Source organism: Dinoponera quadriceps, unplaced genomic scaffold (assembly GCF_001313825.1).
Source record: "Dinoponera quadriceps isolate SergipeBrazil2010 unplaced genomic scaffold, ASM131382v1 scaffold2872, whole genome shotgun sequence".
In the NCBI taxonomy this organism is placed as follows: Eukaryota; Metazoa; Arthropoda; class Insecta; order Hymenoptera; family Formicidae; genus Dinoponera; species Dinoponera quadriceps.
The window spans coordinates 52,447-69,585 of record NW_014556992.1 but is presented as its reverse complement, the minus strand read 5'-3'; the positions used below and the strand labels follow the sequence as shown (position 1 = coordinate 69,585).

The 17,139-nt window shown below is 45.4% G+C and overlaps 1 protein-coding gene across 7 annotated transcripts in view; it reads left to right on the top strand.

The window, feature by feature from the left end:
- LOC106748525 (probable Ras GTPase-activating protein) overlaps window positions 1-16,818 on the top strand; it is a 339,617-nt gene extending 322,799 nt beyond the window's left edge. For 6 of the 7 annotated variants that reach the window (XM_014627168.1, XM_014627167.1, XM_014627165.1 and 3 more), the window contains 8 exons: window positions 2,455-2,738; window positions 4,600-4,886; window positions 5,147-5,479; window positions 6,202-6,606; window positions 6,780-6,946; window positions 7,092-8,708; window positions 9,898-10,034; window positions 12,128-16,818. In XM_014627168.1, the coding sequence (XP_014482654.1) occupies window positions 2,455-2,738; window positions 4,600-4,886; window positions 5,147-5,479; window positions 6,202-6,606; window positions 6,780-6,946; window positions 7,092-8,708; window positions 9,898-10,034; window positions 12,128-12,392 (3,495 nt within the window). In that variant the 3' untranslated portion in view covers window positions 12,393-16,818. Of the gene's footprint in view, window positions 1-2,454; window positions 2,739-4,599; window positions 4,887-5,146; window positions 5,480-6,201; window positions 6,607-6,779; window positions 6,947-7,091; window positions 8,709-9,897; window positions 10,035-10,351; window positions 10,731-12,127 lie in introns of those variants that run through there. The other variant, XM_014627166.1, reaches the window with a different exon arrangement.
- Window positions 16,819-17,139: the final 321 nt, after the last annotated feature.

Genomic DNA, 17,139 nt, shown 5'->3' with positions numbered 1-17,139 from the left:
GAAGAAAAATATTTATTACCTATACAAAATTATTCACAAAAATTTTTTTTTCTTATTATTAAAAGCGATTATTTTATTATAATTAATAATTAATAATTATATTAATTAAATTAAAAATCCCAGCAAATTATTTTTGCAACGAAGTGTGTATAATTTATGTATTGCGATTATTTCAACAAAGTTTACCTAAAAATAAATATAAAAATAAATACTGAGAAGAAAAATATAATGTACGCTTTTCTCCGGTTATTTTAATTTATTTTTTATGGTCTATATCTCCTAACGGACATTTGTAACTCTTTACGACGGTTATAATTTAGACTGTCCATCATTCCCGACATACTCATTTAATCAATTATTATTAATATTCTTGGGACTATCTCAACATTTTAAGTTTTTTTTGCGATATTTTACTTTTTAACGGATATCAGTAATTCCTCATATTACTAGTTAAAATTCTAACTGTCAACAATTCCCGAGCCTCTCAGAAACATATTCAAGTATTATTAATGTCCTTGGAATCATCACATAGTGATTATATCATACTACTATTATATGAAAGAGAATATGTATCAGTCATCAAATGTGATCGTAGGATTTCAAGCAGAACTTAATGTCGGGGAGACCCGGTTGAATTCTATAACAGTATTATAGGATGTAAACAGTCCGTTACTTTTAATCATTATATCGTCAAGCAAGACGATAAAGATCATAACTAAGATACAAGAAGTCCTCAGTACAATTGAAAGTTTCTTTTCTATTCCAAATAAATTCCGTACTTATAAACCCTACAGAGACTTAAAGACTAGTACAATTTTTGATCAAAAAACTCATTTAGTTATCTTCTTGAATTTGAATTTTAGTCATTCAATCTAGGGCACTAACACCAATGGTATATGATTTTATCTTCTGTTTTGTATTATTATAGAAAGTTATATACAATTTTATTAGTAATTGCGCATATATATTTAGAATTTCTTCATGAAGTGCATATTCGATGATAAATATATTGTTTCCTTTTCTTCCTAAATGGCCTAATAGGTATTTGGAAAACGGAATTGTAATATTCATGTAAAATTATATCGTCGCATTGATAATATTAATTTAAATTTAATTAAGTATTTTAATTAATTAATTTAATTAAGCGAAACTTAAAAAGTTGATTTTTTGGCAAATAAAATAATCAGTTGTTTAATAATGCATATCTCCATTAACATCTATGTTATTTTTGCCGAAAATATTGTTCATGTCGTTTGCGTAGTAGCTGATTCTTATTTATAAAAAATTCATCACTTTTACGGATCAACTATCTTAAATAATAAAGCAAATAATAACTGAATATGTTATATAACGAAGGACTGTGAAGAAAGAGAAAACGTTACGCATTTTGCTTCAACATCGAAAACAACGGCGAAAATCCGATTTCACCAGGGATATCTGTTAAATTGTCAATAAGCGACCGAGCGAAGTTTTCTCTCGCTTCCCTTCGTCTTGTTGGGCGAGTGCTCTTCACGTTTTCTGTATGTGCTGTGCCGTCGCATTTTGAAAGCATGTCAACTTTTTCCGGCCGATGGCAAGCGGCCAAATTCTTGTTTTCTCTCCCGGTGGTCTTAAAGGAAACAGCGAATTCCCAAGGTAGACAAGCGGAGCGAATTACTCTGCGATGGTAAACAATTGTCTGAGAAACGAAAAATGACAAAACTCCGAGTGTCATGTCTGTCGATATAAATACAGGGTGTTTGACAATTAGTGACACAACGCTTGTGTACAAGTAGATCAAATTGAGCAGGAAAGACCTCTATCATTTTGCAGTGTTGTGTCACTAATTGTTAGACATTCTGTATATGTACATCAGCCGCCATACATGCTTTAATATTATTTCTTATTTATAAATTAATTGTTATTAAAACATTAATTATTAGATATGTGCGAAAGTTTTGGTCTTTTGACTGTATGAAGACAAAGCGAAAATTTGCGAAAACCATCGAAACGTTTGTACACATGTTAATGTCTAATGTTAAGCAAAATTATTATTATTAAAGCCTAATTTATTTTGTGCCCTGGGGCTACTACTCTACTGCGCTAAGATTTCTCAAAATTGTTCAGCTTTACGTATTACGTGTAAAGTTGAAATTCTCATCAATAGTTATAACGAGTTAAAGCATACATCACGCCTGACATGTATCGCCGAAAGCGATCATCACTTCTATTTTCAGCAAGTGCTCACTCTTTCGATCCACATCGGTCCGACATTAATTGCCCCTTCTTACGAAAGAGCATTGCACACGTTCCGTTGAAACTGTCGATCCTCTTTGTCAATCATCCTGTGTACAATCTTCTTCTTCGTCGTGACGTGACGTTTCCTCGCGCCGGTCGCGCGTTAGATATTATCGCAAGTATTCCCAGCACACGACGCTCTTCTAATCGAGGGGATCACGCTCACTCGTGTTTCAGAACTTCTTCTCGAAGAGGTCGTTCCGCTCGAACCCCTTGAAGAGGACGAAGAGCGTAACGAAACTCGAGCGACAGAAGCAACGGGGCGCAGGGCTTCGGGGTTGCAGATCGCACGAGTCCCTCCTGTGCGGCCAGGCGGTGACCTCGATGGACCTCGCGGCGGTGACGCCGTTGCATCCCAGTCTCCTCGGCAGGCCGCACTGCTTCCAGGTCACTCCGAGCACCGGCGGACCCAAGTATTTCAGCTGCAGAACCGCTCACGAACGGGACCAGTGGTTGCACAGGTCGGTGGGACGACGGATGGACAGACGTTGTCGTTTGCTTTTATTTATCGTTCATCCGCTTCAGCTCGGCTCGATCATTTTACTTACCCGGCGACTCGTTTTCGTCATACGATCATGACACGTCGGTTATTTGCCGTGAAAGATATACAGATAAATAAATAGATAGATAGATAAATATGTTTATTAGATCTGTCTGTTTTAGTTGAATTAGTGTTGCAATGGAATCTCGTTCCTTTTTCCTTCGCCGCTAGGTTATCCAGGACGAGGCAATAATTATTACCATTTTGAATATCTTCGAAACTGTGAAAGTAAGAGAAAAATTTATCTAATTACATGGTACAGAAGCGGTTGTCTTATGATGGTAACGCTTTTTCTAGGTGGACTAGCCTCAAAGATCTGAACGTCACTTTTGCTTTTTTTCTTTATTGAAAACGGGTTTTTTTTACAAATCAATTTCTGTATATTTATTTTGTGCATACAAATACTTTTTTTTCTTTTTTCTTTTAATAGAATCATATAGTTTTTTTTCCAAATTTTCAAACCTTCAGATCTTTAAAGCTACTCCATCTAGAAAAAAGCTGTATCATCATAAGAGGACCACTTTTATACAATCGATATGATAAAAGTTGCAACATTTTTTTTCGATGAGTTCCGTAACGCTTTCGATGTGCAATAGGAGAATTCATTTTTTTAGTAATTTTCAAGAAATACATTTTCCTATTGGATACGAACTGCGTTGCAAATCTATTAACTCTAAGGCAAAGTCCCCTTAGAGGGTCTCAGAAGGAAAAAGGAATGCAGAGAATAATTTGAAATTACAATTTGAAGTAAACAAAGAAACAAAAAAGATGTAATTTTACTTTTCGATCAAGTTGAATCTAGTTCAAGCATTTAGAAGGCAATCATTACGGGAGTATTGCTAGATTTAAAAAATCGATGAAAGAGAGAGTGAGAAAGAGAAACGCTCGCAAAGATGTCCTAGATTTGCCTTGCGGCGGCCCCAAGCGGCTGCTGTGAACGTATGACATTTGACGAGATGTCACGATGCTTTACGTCAAATGACTCGAGAACCGATGGAGTGCTTGTACGCGACTCAAGTGCTATAATTAGGCGCTTATGTGTGTCATTGTGATAAATAGGCCATTGTTACGACCGACTTTTGAACGATCTAAAGGTTCTCGACAGAGTTTTCTCTTGAAATTTCTCGGTGCGAAGTCTCATTCAAACTTAGCCAGTTTCATAACTTCCAGATAAATTAATCGGCTGATTATTCCATTGGAATTGACCAATCGCATTTGTCGTCAAGCAGCATTGACCAGAAATAACCAATCACTATTGATATTTAACCGGCCGGTTAAGTCAACTGAAGGTTGTAAAACTGGCGTTAGAGATTCTTCATACGTATAAATAAATGTTTCAGTCGATCAGGGTGAATCTATTTCTGTGATCACGTCACAATGGATCACACTTTAGACTCACTCTTCAATTTCAAATAAAAATGTTCACTTGACGACTTGGAATGAGGAATTTGCTCTACTCTATAAGTGAAAAGTCACTTGATATCGACTTTTGGCGATAATATAATTGTATTAGCTATCACTCTACGAACGGAAAGGAGAAAGAAATTTATAAGTTTTTATTGGAAGTAATTTGTAAGTTCCCTCTTTCTCTCTCTCTTCCTCCCTCCCTCCCTCCCTCCCTCTCTCCCCCACTGGATTTCTATTCACGAGTTTTCAACATCTATCTGCGACGTATCAGATTTTACGCGCACAATTCGTGATAGCAATTTCACAGATAAACTGTCGACTCTCCAAGAATGAAGAAATGTACGGATGTTCAATTTTTTTTCTTTCCGACGCAGCTTGCGGAAATCCGTTCAGCCAGACGCGGAGCAGACACGCCGAACGGACAACTCCCTACAGATCTGGTTGCTGGAAGCGAAGGGCGTACCCGCGAAGAAGCGATACTTTTGCGAGGTCTGCCTCGACAGCACCTTGTACGCGCGAACAACTGCCAAGCTAAAGGCTGATCTGTGCTTCTGGGGCGAGCACTTTGACTTCCACCACTTGCCCTCCGTCAACACTATCCAGGTTAATTTGTACAGGGAGGCGGATAGGAAGAAGAAGAGGGACAAAAATGTTTTAATCGGTAAGCGAGTCTACCGAGTTCCGAAGACGTCCGCGAGAAACACGAGCTGATGATTTACATGATCGAAGCGTCACCAATTCCGCACTCGTGTCTGTAATCTTTTCAGACGATTCTCTCGCGAGAGAAGTTTATTAAGATATTATGAACGTAGATAGGAAATTCTCGTAACGAAGTGTATAGTGCGAATTTCGAATTGGCCAGGACGCGCGTAATATGACGTACACGCGTCTAATGTATTTTGATCCACCCGTCCTTTGCAGGTTCCGTCAGTATACCAGTGCACAACGTGACGTCTCGTTACTTGACGGAGAAATGGTATCCCGTGGTAGGCGACAAGGGACCCCTCAAGGAGCCACCCGCACTGAGAGTGAAGTGCCGCTTCCAGTCAGTTGACATACTGCCGGTTCAGGTATATCAGGAATTTCTAGAATATCTGAAGACCGATTATGCGTCGCTCTGCGAGAAACTGGAGCCCGTTATTGGCGTCAAGGCGAAGGAGGACATCGCGACCGCTTTGGTGGCGGTAATGCAGCGGGAGAAGAAGGCGCCGCAATTTCTCGCTGACCTCGTCATGATGGACATTCATCGAATAGGTCGGTCTTCTATTCTATTCATGCGACTGCATCTCGTATATGAGGACGTTGGCGCGTCCCATTTTAGAACAATGGATCGTTATTGCTTGCAGTCGAATAATTCGATTAATTCGTAATTTGAAGGATGTTACTTTGATTCCTCGATACATACAATGAGAATACTAATTAGAAAAGAAAGACTAAGAAGAATTAGGCTCGCAGTTGTAAATGTAAAAAAAAATCCAATTACGAGCTTTTAGTTTTATTTTTAAGTTTTTCAAGAATGTATCGGACCAAACGAAAGGCCAAAGCACGGATGTTCCAGTGCTATTTTAAATATTAATATTGTCAATATTATTTTAACGTTGATATTGTCAATATTACTGAAACTCAAAGATTAGTTTAAGCGGAAGCGGAAGCGGAAAGATTCACTGCGTACCGTTGTCTGGGAATATTCTGCACGTACGTTGTTAGACGCTGAATGCATTTATTCTTCCACAGATAATATTAATATTTAAAATAATATAAATATCCATACTTTAGTTTCTCCTGGCCCAATATATTATTTACCATTTCGGGGGCATATCATAGATGATTTAATTTCTCAAATTTAATTTCTTAGTTCTTTAAATTTTTTTACAAGGAACTTGGTTTTTCGCCAATCTCTTTTGCATCGCTCGATTACGAATTGATCATGTCATATTGATTTTCAAATTTATCCAATTGGCAATCGATCATTTCAGACGACGAGAGACTCACGTTTCGAGGCAACTCGCTGGCGACGAAGGCGATGGAAGCTTACTTGAAATTGACCGGGGACAGGTATCTGCAGGAGACACTGGGTGCCGTTGTGAGAGGCGCCGTCGAAGGTGGCGATTGCGAGGTGGATCCACTCAAGGTCGCTTCTGTCGCCGCGTTGCATAAGCAACAGCAGAACCTGCGCAACGCCGTCGAGCTGGCATGGAGCAGGATATTGTCGAGCCACGCTCACTTCCCGCTTGAACTGCGCGAATGCTTCCGCATCTTCCGCGAACGCCTGGCCGACCTGGGCCGCGAGGACATTGCGGATAATCTCATCTCCGCATCGATCTTCCTGAGATTTCTCTGTCCCGCCATTCTCAGTCCGTCTCTCTTCAACATCACGCACGGTGAGTCACAGCGCGATTATCTTAACTCTCATCTCAGTGTGATAACACGACGACGCGTTGTCAACGTGCATATTTCCTTCGACATGAACGGCCGAAGTCGTTGCGTGGAAAAGTAACTTGGACGATATTACACCGTCTTTTTTACGAAGAGAAAAATGTATCTCTCGCTTCAGAATATCCGAACGAGAAAGCAGCGAGGAATCTCACCCTGGTGGCGAAGACGCTGCAGACGCTCGCGAACTTCACGAGATTCCAGGGCAAGGAGAACTTCATGGAATTCATGAACGACCTGCTCGAGCGCGAGGCTCCGTCTATGAAGAACTTCTTGCAACTAATTAGCGTAAGAATCTCTCATTAGCACATCGCATTGTAATTACGCGCGTATCTGTACGCGAGATCACACAATCGTTCCGTACGCTTATTAATCCATTCTTCTCCTACGACGACGCACGTCGGAGTGAAACGTCTCTTTCTGCCCGGCACAGAGCCCACTGCCAAAGGACGCGCCGGCCAATAACTCTCTCGAGTTCGACGGCTACATAGATCTGGGCAAGCAGCTGTCTTTGCTGCATGCGCTTCTGCGCGAGAGCGTGACCGCGCCAAGCTCGCCGTCCGTGCCGCCGTCACGACTGCCCGAGATCCTCGACAGGATCTCCCTGGCGTTGGACCAACCGGGCCCGAGCCCGGTGCCCGCCGCGCATCGTTACCCGAATCTGCAGAACAACATCTTCCGCTACAACGACCCGACGATCGCCAACAGCAACACGAATCTCTCCATCTCGGCCACGTCGACCTTGAGTAACCACAGCACGCTGAACGGCACGATCAGGGACAGTAACGAGGTACTGCAGACGAACACGTTGGGCCACAACAGCTCGCGTAGCCCGAACGTCGCCAGAGCGGCGACTCTACCGCGAAACGCTTACATGCCGACGAACGGCAAGCTGCAGCTGCAGATCAGCTCGGACGACTACCCGTTCGAGCCGCCCGCGTTCGTATCGCGCTCGCCGACGCCGATCACGCGGCAACACAGGCCGCTCGGGCAGAACCGCTCCGGGCCGGGTTACAGACTGACGGCCAGCGCGAGCTTGGCGAACGTGAATCACTGCCAGGCGCACCCGACCAGCCCGACGCGCTCCGAGAGTCACAGTAACCTGAAGGATTCCAACTACAACATCACCTCGCCGCAGAGCAACCAGCCGAGCAACGGCAGCGTCGTCTCTCAGCAGCAGCAGCAACACCGGCATAACATGGCGCGCTTGCAGAGCCTCGACATTCATGACCGGGAGGATAATTACAACCATAACAACTACAACGTCTCGAGGTCAGCCAGCCGGAATCATTGCCACAAGGAGGAGAACGCCAATCAGACGCAGCAGCGCAACTACAACAACGTATCGAAGACCACGGTGAACGCCAACGTGGTCGTGAATCCGCCCACGAATCTCACCCTGTCGATCAACCATCAGCCCAACAACAACTACAACAACACCTCCTCCAAGGCGAACAACGCGCCCGCCAACGGGAATCTCGACGAGCTGTCCGACCTTCTGAGATACGCGGACGACGAGGTGTCGGAGTCAAAGTCGCAGAAGGGCTCGCAGATCTCCATCTCGCAGCTGAGCAACGTGGCGTCGTCCGGCTATCAGAGCTTCGCCGCTTACAGCCAGAGCTCCAGCCCGGTGGACCTCAGCAGCAACAACGCGAACCCGCATATCCTGAGCGCGGCGCCCCTGGCCTTCGCCAATCCCGTCTACCACATGGAGTCGAATCACGCGAGGACAGGCAGGAGGGACAGCAGCAGCTCCGAGGAGAGAGAAGGCAGCGGCGGCGGTGGCGTCGAGAGCGTGAGAGGCGTCGACCTGAGCCCGTCGCCACCGCCCAAGAACAACGTGCGGAACCTTCAGAGGAATAGTCAGAACCAGTGGCGGCAGGGCAATCAGCCGCACAGGAACAACTCGGAGCATACGCAGGACGTCTGCTGCACGAAGCTGAGAAGGAGGCTCTCCTTGGATTCGACGAGGGACCTGTCCGACACCAGTGAGGAGGAGAATTGCACCACCAGGAGGAGCAAGTCGCGCAGTCACCGAAGTATCGATCAGGTAAGCTTTTCGTCGAAGTCTAGATCGGATAGCCGAAATCTATTTCGATCCGACAACTCATATCCACACTATTCTGGTGTAGTCCAGGTAATTTATATACAAGAGTATCGATCGATCGCTTGATTTTTCTCTTAGCGCGGAAACGTGGCGAGCGTAATTTGTTTCATTTAAAACATCCCACTTTTCACGTTTCCGTTCTGGGGGAAATGATTGATACCCCAGAGTCAAGATCCGAAGTCGGAGATCTCAGTTCGCGGCGGAGTCGACCGAAGAGATCACAGCAACTTGGATCCCTCTCGAATATTTATTTCCTCGATACCGATTGGTTATCTCACAGTCGCTTTTTATGTATTGCTTTACGTACTAATTTATTGTTTCTTCTTCTGCTTATTTGTTTCATTCTGGTATATTGTGTGTGTATTTGATTATTAATTTGTAATTGCTTTTTTAATGTAACGTCAATATAGTGTTAAAATAACCGTTTGATTTTTATTTTTCCGCGGAAATAAACCGAGAAAATGGAAGAAATTAAAAAACGAGGTTTTCCCATTCTTTTCGCGTAAAGAAACTGCGAAAAAATCAGGTTCTTCCGAGCCTTTAAAATTACAAACGTCGATTGAACATTTTTCTTCTGTATTCTTATAAGTATGATGCCTATTTTTATAATCACAAATAGTGCTTTCCCATAAATAAATATTATTATTATTGTTATTATTAAATATTCGAAAGGGATCTAAATTGTTACAATCGTGTCTGTTTGATCGACTCCGCTGTGAACTTCTAAATCCGGATCTCGATTCTGGTCTGGACTCTTACATGGATCACCCGGGTTTGAAGCGCCTCATATTTATCTGCCGTTCGAATAATCGGGTATCCAGACGATGTCGGTTCCGAATGAAACTCGAAGTCGAAACGTAAGAACGTTTCTCGCGGCTGAAGACGATCTCGCAGAACGTCTCGAATTCTTCGGCATCCGGACACAAAACTGAATACTGTGAATAACCGACTGTCGGCTTCGCTCTGTGGGTCTGCTGTTAACTCGTTAACGAATGTTCTCTTAACTCGTCGCGTTATTCGATTCCCGCGACCTGTCGATAACTCTTTACGAATGTCCATCGTTGTTCTCTTCCTCCGCGGTATGCGCTCCCTCGTTGTAACTAACACGACGCACGTCTCTCTTCGTTTCCAGTACGAAGTGGAAATGTACGAAGTGGAGAGGCTGCAGAATAGCGTAGATCGGCTGCGATTGCGCGCGCGATTAGGCGCCAACGAGGATGCCGATATAGACCTCGCGCCGGACACCAACATGAAGAGCATCATTTCCAGGTACTTGATTCCCCATCTTCTCCCCACCTAGCCGCTAACCACCGGATATCTCTTTGCCTGAGTGTGAACCCTGTACCACCGTGATCATTATTATCACTTTCTTATCTGCGTCTTTTTTTTTTTCCTTTTTTTTTCTCACTTCGACGTCTCTCGTCATGTTCAACCATTTGATCTTCCATATCTCCTCATTTTTCTCAACTCTCGTCATGAGATTCATTCGGAATTTCCGTAAGAGAAAAGAAAAATTAGAAACTCCGTAGTCTCTCTCTCTCTCTCTTTCTTTCTTTCTCTCTCTCTTTCTCTCTCTTCTCTTCTAGGAGCGACGGATACGAATTGGCAGCTCTCGGATTCAGCTAATTGCGCTTCCAAAGTGACCACGGTTTAACGGAGTGCGCGGGATTCATGTAGATTTTTGCGTCGATCGCGTCACCGATCTCGTGACTTTTAGATATCGGCTTCGAGAAGGATACGTAGTATGTCGCGTCCATTTTGTTACTCGCGTACTGCCACGAGATGAGCCACGTTCTAATCGCGTGTACCACTTTTTCTATGTCTAACGGAACTAATGAGGGGAAACACACTCACCCGTATTATGAACGGCTACTTTATCGAAATGATGTATGTTTAACTGATTGTGTGTTCCTGTGCATTCTATCCGCTGCATTTGGTATACTCTGGCTTGATCTGGACCTTGGTGTAAGAGTCAATCATATTTCTAAGCTTTCTTATATTTTTTACATTCACAATGTTAGCTTCTCTCTCATCGTTACATATACTATATACATATATATACATATAATATATATATCTATCTTTTTCTCTCTCTTATATTACTGTCTCTTACTGTCTCTAACCGAGAAAACACTGCCGCGCGATCGTTGTGTCCGGAGTTGCTAAGCCGGGAAAAGCGTGTCCACACGTCTCGCGTCCGAAACTCCTCGCGCGTTCACCGACATCGTCGTCACCGTCAACCTCGTCCACTTTTCACCGGATCGATTGTCGCTCATCGAACACTGACACGCCTCACAACACACGTTTCCAAACACGTTCGTGCTGCACGGATGTTCTGTATCCCGAGCAATAATCACGGTGTGCGTCACCAAGAAAGAGAAATGTCCGGTCACGCGCGAGCCGATTGCGCCCCGCAGCTCTCTCTCTCTCTCTCTCTCTCTCTCTCTCTCTCTCACCAATAAGCGTGTGGACATTTCTTTTTCTCTCTCCCCCACGCGCAGTATGCTCGCTGCGGAAGCTATGCAGATGCGGGACACACTACATAGCTCCCCGGCGAGTTCCAGCAAGACCTCCTCCACCTTCGTGTCCCGTTCAATCTACGAAATTGTTCGCCAGACACACTCTCGCTTCTTGCAGCTTGATTTTCGATCTGTCGATGTTGTTTGATTAATTAAACATGCATCGTGGTGCGCTTGGCTCCTGCTCGACTTCGTCGCAGCGTCTCTCGGTCTTTAGTCTCCGGCTGAAGGAGGGAAATTCATGCCAAGTGAAGCTAATCCGTATATCTAAGGTTTGGAGAAATACCGGGTCTCTTTTTTCACAAATTTTCAACGGATTTCTTCGGTTTCTGTCCCAAGGGTGGAGAAATTCGTTTAGAAAAATTCACGTGTGTTCAGTTAAAACTTATCATTTTTTTACTTTCGTGAGAAAGATTTAAAAAAAAAAACCAAAAAGAATCCGCTAAAAAATTGGGAAAACCTGGGTTTTTTTTTCTGAGCTTTCGAAACTATGAACCAATCAGATCGAAAAGAGATTTGATTTTGAACTGAAGGAGGGAGTTCGAAAAGCCACGCGAAATTAAGCGGATCAAAGAGAACTCGAAGACTCGAGAGACGTTCACGAAGCTCGATTCCACGAGCGCTTGGCTGCCCGACGTTCTTCACTCTTTCTCGCGTCGCGAGAAGACCCTCGGCCTGCCGAAGAGTGAGGATCGCTTCGAGGAGCACCTACGTCGACGGGACGCGCTGCCGTAGCTTTTTGCGAGCATTTCTACTTTTTATCTTACTCTCTCTATTTTTCTTTCTCTCACGCGACCGCATCCGATCCCGAAGATGGTAACGACCGTTCACTTTTGCCCGCAGATTAATCTCCGTGGAGGAGGAGCTACGTCGCGAGCAGCAGAAGATGTCGGCGGCGTTGTCGTACAAGCAGCGCGTGATCGACGCGCAGGAACAGCAAATAGCCGCCCTGGGCGCCGCGAATTCGCGTCTGATGTCGACGAACGCAAGCCTGCTGTCGGCGTTGAGCAAGCAACGCTACAACGCCAAGTCGCAGGCGGTCGGCGAGGCCGCGCCGTTGCTGCAGAACATCGCTGACATCGGCGAACTCAAGAGCTCGTCGTGTTAAGCGTGTCGTCGCCACGACCAGGAGTCGAAGACGTCGAGAAAGACGGAGGAGGATCGACCGACGAGGAAGAAAACGGCGCGCACGCTTTTCGAGGAGAGCCTCGCGTCGTAACTGCGTTCGTAGATGTCTCATCTTTGATGACGATATCTTCCCCGGGTGATCGTAGGGTCTCGTGTCGTGTCGCGAATACGGTTGACTCGTCGCAGAATGTAAGAGCGTCTCGGCGAGAAGCGGTTCTCAGCAGCCGCCGAGCGGGTCCGCGCGGTCGCCGGAACCGTCGGCACTCCGAGGATCAACGGAGATCTCCGCGAGATCGACGATAGCGAGAGCGACGATGACGCGGGTAGTTCCGTCGTTTGGGAGAGGAAAAGCTCGTTCGGAGAAACGGTGAAGGGTCTATGGGTCTTCCTTGGTTGCGACCCGCTGCGTGGATTGTACCGCGAGTCGCGCTTCAATTCGGCGTTCACTGCCCGTCGGTAGGCGGGCTCGCTCGATCGTTCGACACGAGCGCGGCGAGCGAGTGATTTAACGCCGGCGGTAGTCGTCGGCAGCCGTATTTTGCGACTTTTAACGACACGGTGTTGTCGTCATCGTCCTGCACGTCGGCATTGCGCGGCATCTCTACGATATGTTGCGCCTGCGCGATGACAGCGTAGCGACGATTCGTCTTGAAAGGTGCAAAATAGGCCCACAGGACTTGCGTCAGTCCGGATCCTACGATAGATGTAGCGAGCCTTTGGCTTTTTGCCCCGAGCAGCAAAATGTAACGTGATTTCTGGCAAAAGGTGCTTTCCGCGCTGCCAAAAGTCGTAATAACACTCAAATTCGGAGAATTGCGACGTCTGGTAGCGCTGAGAAGGTTCTTTTTCCTTCTAGAAATTACGTTACGACATAGTGCTTAAAGGCTAAAGGCTCACTGCATCGTAGATCCGGCCTCGTGAAACTGTCCGGAAAGGTTTCCGGTCGGAAGAAATCTCCTGTTTTTCCTAGACGACGCGGTAGAAATCTACGGAGAGTGGCGGAATGATTGCGCCATCGGAAACTCCTTCGAATTGTTTCGCAACACTTGCCCGATTCCGCGATCGACGCGCGGATGATTCTCGCGTGGAAAAAGAGGAGACGCGCGATAGATTGGGAGTGCGAAAGAGAGAGCGAGAAAAAAGGGGATGAGAAAACGGTGCGTAAGAGAACGGCGAAGAAACAGAGGCTATTTTAGTGAATAGGCAGAGACGGACGGAGTAAGTAGGGAATTTTCGTGGAGTTTAATGTGACATAGCGTTTAGGGATAGGTTTATTTGCCACGCGACTGAGAAGATCCGCGACTCGTCCGAGGCCGAGATTTGAGAAAACCGCCGTCGCCGCGATGATACCGCTTGATGAACGACGACCGATCGACTCGCGTCGCAGCGATGGACGACGGAGTCCAAGGGCGAGAGTCTCTCGACGGCGACTTTGCTTCGTTCGGCACGAACGAAACGAAAGTGGCGACAGGACGAAAGGTAAACGGACACACGTCAACGAAATTCGGAAGGATATACGCGGTGCAAAATAATATGTTTACTTCGGTCGCGTCTTTTTTCTTTTTTAATCCGATCAAAACCCTCCAACTCCGGCTCTGAAGTCAACGATCTTACAACAGCCGTGAAGCGACTTTGATTCAGTAGCCAACGCATAACCAGCGTTATTATATCTGTGATCCGGGTTTGGCTTAACAAATGATGAAAGATAAACATTTTTTGTTTTCACGTTTTTCCGCCCCCACGGGGAGCTACGCTACGCCGGTGTGCTCGGAGTTAAAGGGTTAACGAGCACGAATTGGCGAAAGTGTCGTCTTTTTGACCAAATAAAATCTTTGACCAAGATTCATCCTCGAGCGAAGTCATCCTTGAACAAAAATCATCTTTAATAAAGATGCGAAGGGCGAAATAAGAGTCAGATATAAGATATTTTGTTTTGTTTTATCGCCGGCGGAGACCTCGTTATTTGCAGTCTACAATTGACGTTATGAACGCGATATTAAATCGTAAGCACGAGAGAAGTTGCTTCGCTGTATTGTTTTAATACGCAGGTCCTTATCGCGCAATTTTTCATGTACTCAATTCAGGGCACAGCTGCTGCTCTATTGACTTGGTATTAAATAGTAGTTTTTACGTATTTCTCTTCGGTACATCTTCTTTTTTTTAGCGTCTTTACAAACGTTTTTATTTTGTCCAGATGTATCGCGGGTAATATGATCGAAAACCTTGTTGAATAAACATCATGTCAGTATTTATAAGATCATAATCGCATCTGTAGGATATCATTCTCTTCTTGCTCCCGAGTTCCATGAAGGATTCATAAATTATACCCAAAACTGTGTTCTTAGGAAACGCGGTCGGAAGACTAAGGTTCGCTTTCTGATGCCGGTTGCGCTACGAAAATCGACGGTCCGAAAAGGAAAGAGACCTTATATAAGACATTCGACGAGCAATGAAGTATTTAAGCCACTATCGACGAATTGCGTATAATATTTTCCTCAAGCGCCGTATTCCGACCGCGACATCCTTTAATATTTGTCCTTATTTGTGTCGCGCGAAGGTCACACGAGAGCGCGATGTTATCTCGGAAAATCTCGGGAATCGAACGCGTTGAACCGCCGGATAACACGGTCGGGACGCGGACTCGTTCACGTTTCAACGGCGTTAATCGAAAGCAGCGTAATTCCGACGACTCTTCAACTTTCGAGGAAAGAGAATAGCCCGCGTCGAGTGTCGCGTTCTTTCTTCCCTTCCCCGTTTTGTGAGCAAGCGCGAGGGATCGTCGTCGTTCGTACCGAGCGCGGTATCTGGGAATCCGACGAAATTACGCCGGTGTATCACTGGGGGCTTTCTAATTTCGTTCGTACGTATCCACGCACAGCCAGACGCGCTTTCGCCGTAGCGTTCGGCACGCGAGAACCGGCAGTTCGCGCACAGGTTGTTCGGCCACACTTCGCGGTAGCTCGCGTAAATCGGTGTTCATGTAGGATCTTATATTTAAGATCGTTTCAGGTTTATCTTCCGATGCTTCGTAGCCATTGAAATGAGCTCCAAGTAGCAAGGGACAAGGGTCAAATAACGTCTCGATATTATAATGGAATTTCGGCTGGATCATTCTTTTCGACCTACTCGTAGATTCTCTTTTTTTCCCATTTCTTTGGATTAACATCGCAGAGAAGCCTTCATTATCATGAAACAATTGAACAATATCATGAAGTTCCGAGAAATCCACGAATAATTAAAATTATCGGAACATTACAAAAGTGAGCGGATTTACTAGATGTTGACCAGTGAAATTATACAAATGTGTGTTCTAGTAAATTTTCCCTCACTTTCGTAATTCTCGCTTCGTTTTGAGATACACGCAATCGACCCCCTGAAGATAAACTCGAGATGATCTTCAATATAAGATCCACCTGTGAATACTGTCCACAGACTCATTGATTTTTCCAATTTGACGACTTGTCTCCCCGCCTCTGTACTCACTCGACGTTAAATCGCAAACGAATCGGGATCTGTGCGGATAAGTTGTTGCGCGACTTGCATCCTCGTCGAGCGAGTCGCGGGACAGGCGCGTTCGCGAGAAGCTGTTGTAGGAGCTCTCTCTTCCGCGAGCGGGAAGAGTCGACAGATACGCACCGTCCCGAAGACTGAACTCCCAGAGTCGGCGTTTCTCGCACGTCTTTGGATCCCCCTCCTGCTTTTCCCCACTTCTTTTCCCTCTGGCGAGGCGCGAGCGAACCGTCGCGACTACCGTTTCGGTTCGACACGACAACCCTTACTCTGTATAAGCGATGATATTTATTTAGTAGTGTTTACCAAAGATGATGAGTTTCGCATTGTAGAGAGAGAGAAAGAGAGAGAGAGAGAGAGATAGAGAGTGAGAGTATCGAGAGATTTTCTTCTTATGTAAGATATTTTCTTTTAATTTTACGTCGGCCGTTCGATCGGTAAGCGAATAAAGGGCGAATGAAGATAAACGCGCGATTACGGTTGAGCGAGAAGAGCGGCGCGCGAAAGAGCCTGACGAAATTCGATGAGAACGATCCGTACGATCCCGTTCCGTCGACGATCTTCTCACTCCGCGCGCCGTTCGCAGCGAGAATCGCACACACCGAGATTCCCAAGTCGCGCGCGCGAACCGCCCGTAAAATAATTCTACACGCGCGCGAACGAGCGAGCGCGTAACGCATGACAGATGCCTCCCCCGAGAGGTCTCGTTCGCAAGTTAGTGTGTTTACGTTTTATTACATCCGGTAACAACTATTATTATTGTAGCCATCGTCGTACAATGCGTGCGTGAAAGACTGAGAGAGAAAGAGAGAGAGAAAGTGAAAAAAAGCGAGAGAGAGAGAGAGAGAGAGAGGATGCGAATGCGGGAGCGAAAGGTAGAGAGAAAATGAAAGGGAGAGACGAGAGGAGCGAAAGAGAAAGAGTGAAAGAGAACAGAGAGAGTGAAGAATAAGGAACGAGAGAGGAGAGAGAAAGAGAAAGTGTATGTCCGTGTGCATGGGCGAGAGAACGAGAGTTCGGAGTTTGAGAGAAGTGAGAAAAGATCATAATCAGTCTAATCTCGTTAAAGAAAAGTATTATCTCGTCGACTTTGTACCATAGCGTTATTCTCGATGCGTGTTCGAGCGTTTGAGTTTCTTGCCTCACGCCGATTATTTTTGTATAGAGATTGTCCCTCCTGTTCTCCACCCCACCCTCCCCCCTCCTGTCCTCCACTC